The sequence below is a fragment of the Volvox carteri genome (genome assembly GCF_000143455.1).
Source record: "Volvox carteri f. nagariensis unplaced genomic scaffold VOLCAscaffold_27, whole genome shotgun sequence".
NCBI classification, from domain to species: Eukaryota; Viridiplantae; Chlorophyta; class Chlorophyceae; order Chlamydomonadales; family Volvocaceae; genus Volvox; species Volvox carteri.
In genome coordinates this window covers 998,915-1,001,583 of record NW_003307570.1, presented here as the reverse complement: position 1 = coordinate 1,001,583, position 2,669 = coordinate 998,915, and the positions used below count along the sequence as shown (strand labels likewise).

The following is a 2,669-nucleotide window of genomic DNA, read 5'->3' as shown; positions in this document are numbered from 1 at the left end:
CTTGTGAAAGTAATACAGCTTGCTACTTCGATGCGTACAGGTGGGGGAAAGACAGAAACAAACAACGTCGTTGGCAGCGAGACTTAAATCCCACAGCTTTAGCTCCGTCGCGGCGGATGCAGTTCGGTGTATGTTTACAGCGTGGAAACTCACACCCTTTCGAATGATAGTTTGTGTAACGAAAAACTGAATGCTGACTTCAGCAAAATATGAGCTCTCATTCTATTCTATTGCAATTTAGGCGTTTTTTTCCCTGTGGGTGGGTAAAGGTAAAGAGGGCTCCAGGGAATGGTTGACAGCGGTCAACCAAGGCTTCGACTGATCTGATGTGTTCGTGTCGGTCCGAGAGCCGTCGAACGTGGTCGAACGGCCGAGGTAAAAGCGCGAGGGGCTTTAGCAACGAGGTATTGTCCCGTGCATTAGCCGCCACCTGCTCTTTGATATGTAATTATAGATTGCATCTCTGCATGAAATTGCAGCTATTTCCATGTTCTTTCCAATAGGAAATTCACTTCGGACCGTGCTCCGCAGTCCGTCTGCTGACCAGCCATCCTCGTCAGTGTCGGCACCCAACCATGATGATGATGATGATGCGCCTCAACTTCACGAAACGGCCCTCCCATACGCGCGCCAGCGAGTAGGACAGGACTCTTAGCGAATCGCAGTTCCACCCACCCCACCACCCGCATCCACCGTGTAGGTCGCTCGCGACATCAGTCCGACGACGAGACATACGCGGGCCACGCACTGTCCGCAACAGGAGCTTCACACACTTCGACGATGATGACCACAGTCCTTTCCCAACCGCGTGAAAGTGGAGGTGCAGTGGGAGCACAAAGCTCCCGTGGCGAGCATCCTGCATAGCCCTCCCGGGTCCCCATTCAGGCCACGGCCTCCCCAAGGGCGAACCCACAGCCACAGAAACGTGCGACACACAGCACACGGCATACACGCAATGGTGTTGACGATGCAAGCATGCGCGCATGCATGTGTACGAGCGCTGCCGCATCCACCTATGCATAAGAGCAGAGGGGCATCACAGTCCTAGTGAACCTCCACCTTCCCCACCACCGCTCCTCCAAATTCCTTCCCGCGCTGCAGCCGCCACATCATCTATACCTCGGCCGCCACGATGTCGCTCCCACTCCTCCAGCAATTCCACTCACCCGCCCTTACACCACCACCACCACATCCGTCTCCTCCTCCTCCCTCCACTCGGCCACAGCTACCACCCCTCCCCACATTCCAACATATCCTCATTCCTCCCCCTCCTCCTTCTCCTCGTGTTCCTCCTCCTCACCACCACCTCTCGCCTTCCCAGCGCAGCCCCTCACTGGGCCGCTGGCCCCGCCTGCTCCTGCGCCAGGTAGCTCCTCATCTTGGCGACCTGCTCCAGCACGGACCTCTTACTGGTGCCGCCCTCAGTGTCGCGCATCTCAGCACTACGGTTGAAATCCCACACCTGCACCACCAGCACCACCAGCACCAGCAGCGACACGGGTCCGGGAAAAGGCAGCAAAAATTGAAATAAAATAGCTTCTCCATGGGGTTAGAATGGATGGGCAACAGCAGCAGAGGCAGCCGCCCCCCCAGCACTACGGCCACCAGCAGGAGCTAGCTCCCCCATGAACCAACTAGCAACACACGCCCGTGGCCTCTTCCCCTTTAACACCCTTCCTTTACCTAACTCTTCTCTCTCCCTCCCCCTCCCCTCTCCTCCCAACCCTCCTGCCCCCGTCCCCTTCTTCGCCCCCTCCCTCTCTAATATCTCACCGCCACCACGTCCTCCGTGAACAGCGGGTGTATGGTCTGCAGGTCCTCCACCCGCAGCTCGCTGAGCCCCACCCCGCGGTCCTCAGCCATCTTGACAGCGGCTCCACTGAGGTGGTGTGTCTCGCGGAAGGGCACCCCCTTGCGAACCAGGTACTCGGCCAGGTCGGTGGCCAGCATGTCGGCGGAAAGACCTGCGGGATTGGAGGGGGATGGGGGTGGGGTGGGGTGGGGCAGATCAGAAGTAGCAGTGAATTACAGCGGCGGCGGCGGCGGCGGCGGCAACTCCTAGGGAAAAGGCCTCCTCAAACCTCTCCTCCACCCTCCTTCCCCAACCCAACTCATCCACCCCTCCCCTCCCCCTTCCCTGCCTTACCCGACTTCATCTTCTCGGGTCTTATTTTGATGGTGGACAGCACCCCCGTGGCAATGCGTACGACATCATGCACCGTGTCGACCGTGTCGAACAGCAGTTCCCAGCACTCTTGGAAGTCCTTGTTGTAGGTGGTGGGAGTGCCCTTGAGCACCGCCAACACGCCCGTCAGGTTGCCCTGGATACGACCGCCCTTGCCCCTGGGGGGAAGAGGGAGGGGGACGGGGAGATGGTCTGTGTCTGTCTGTCTGTCTGTATGCGTCACTATGTATGACATAGGGTGGAATTTGCCTTGCCGGAATTCAACGATGCCGTACATCATTGGAGGACATGAGCAAGAAACACGCACGCACATACACGCAGGTGGCAAGTTGCCGACACGTAAACCCAGCTAACACAAACACAAACGCACACCACCCCGCTTTAGTCCCCCTCCACCCCCTATCCATCTACCTATGTTATCTGCTTCATTCGCCAGTGGTTCGTTTCACCTCACTCTCCTCCCCGCCCTCCCCTCTCCGCCCCC

At 58.2% G+C, this 2,669-nt stretch overlaps 1 protein-coding gene across 1 annotated transcript in view; it reads right to left on the bottom strand.

The window, feature by feature from the left end:
* Window positions 1-1,330: 1,330 nt before the first annotated feature.
* VOLCADRAFT_102036 (uncharacterized protein) overlaps window positions 1,331-2,669 on the bottom strand; it is a gene marked incomplete at both ends in the record, with an annotated part of 5,156 nt that continues 3,817 nt past the window's right edge. The window contains 3 exons of the mRNA XM_002951989.1: window positions 1,331-1,462; window positions 1,774-1,964; window positions 2,147-2,343. Coding sequence (XP_002952035.1) covers window positions 1,331-1,462; window positions 1,774-1,964; window positions 2,147-2,343 — 520 coding nt within the window. The remainder of the gene's footprint in view (window positions 1,463-1,773; window positions 1,965-2,146; window positions 2,344-2,669) is intronic.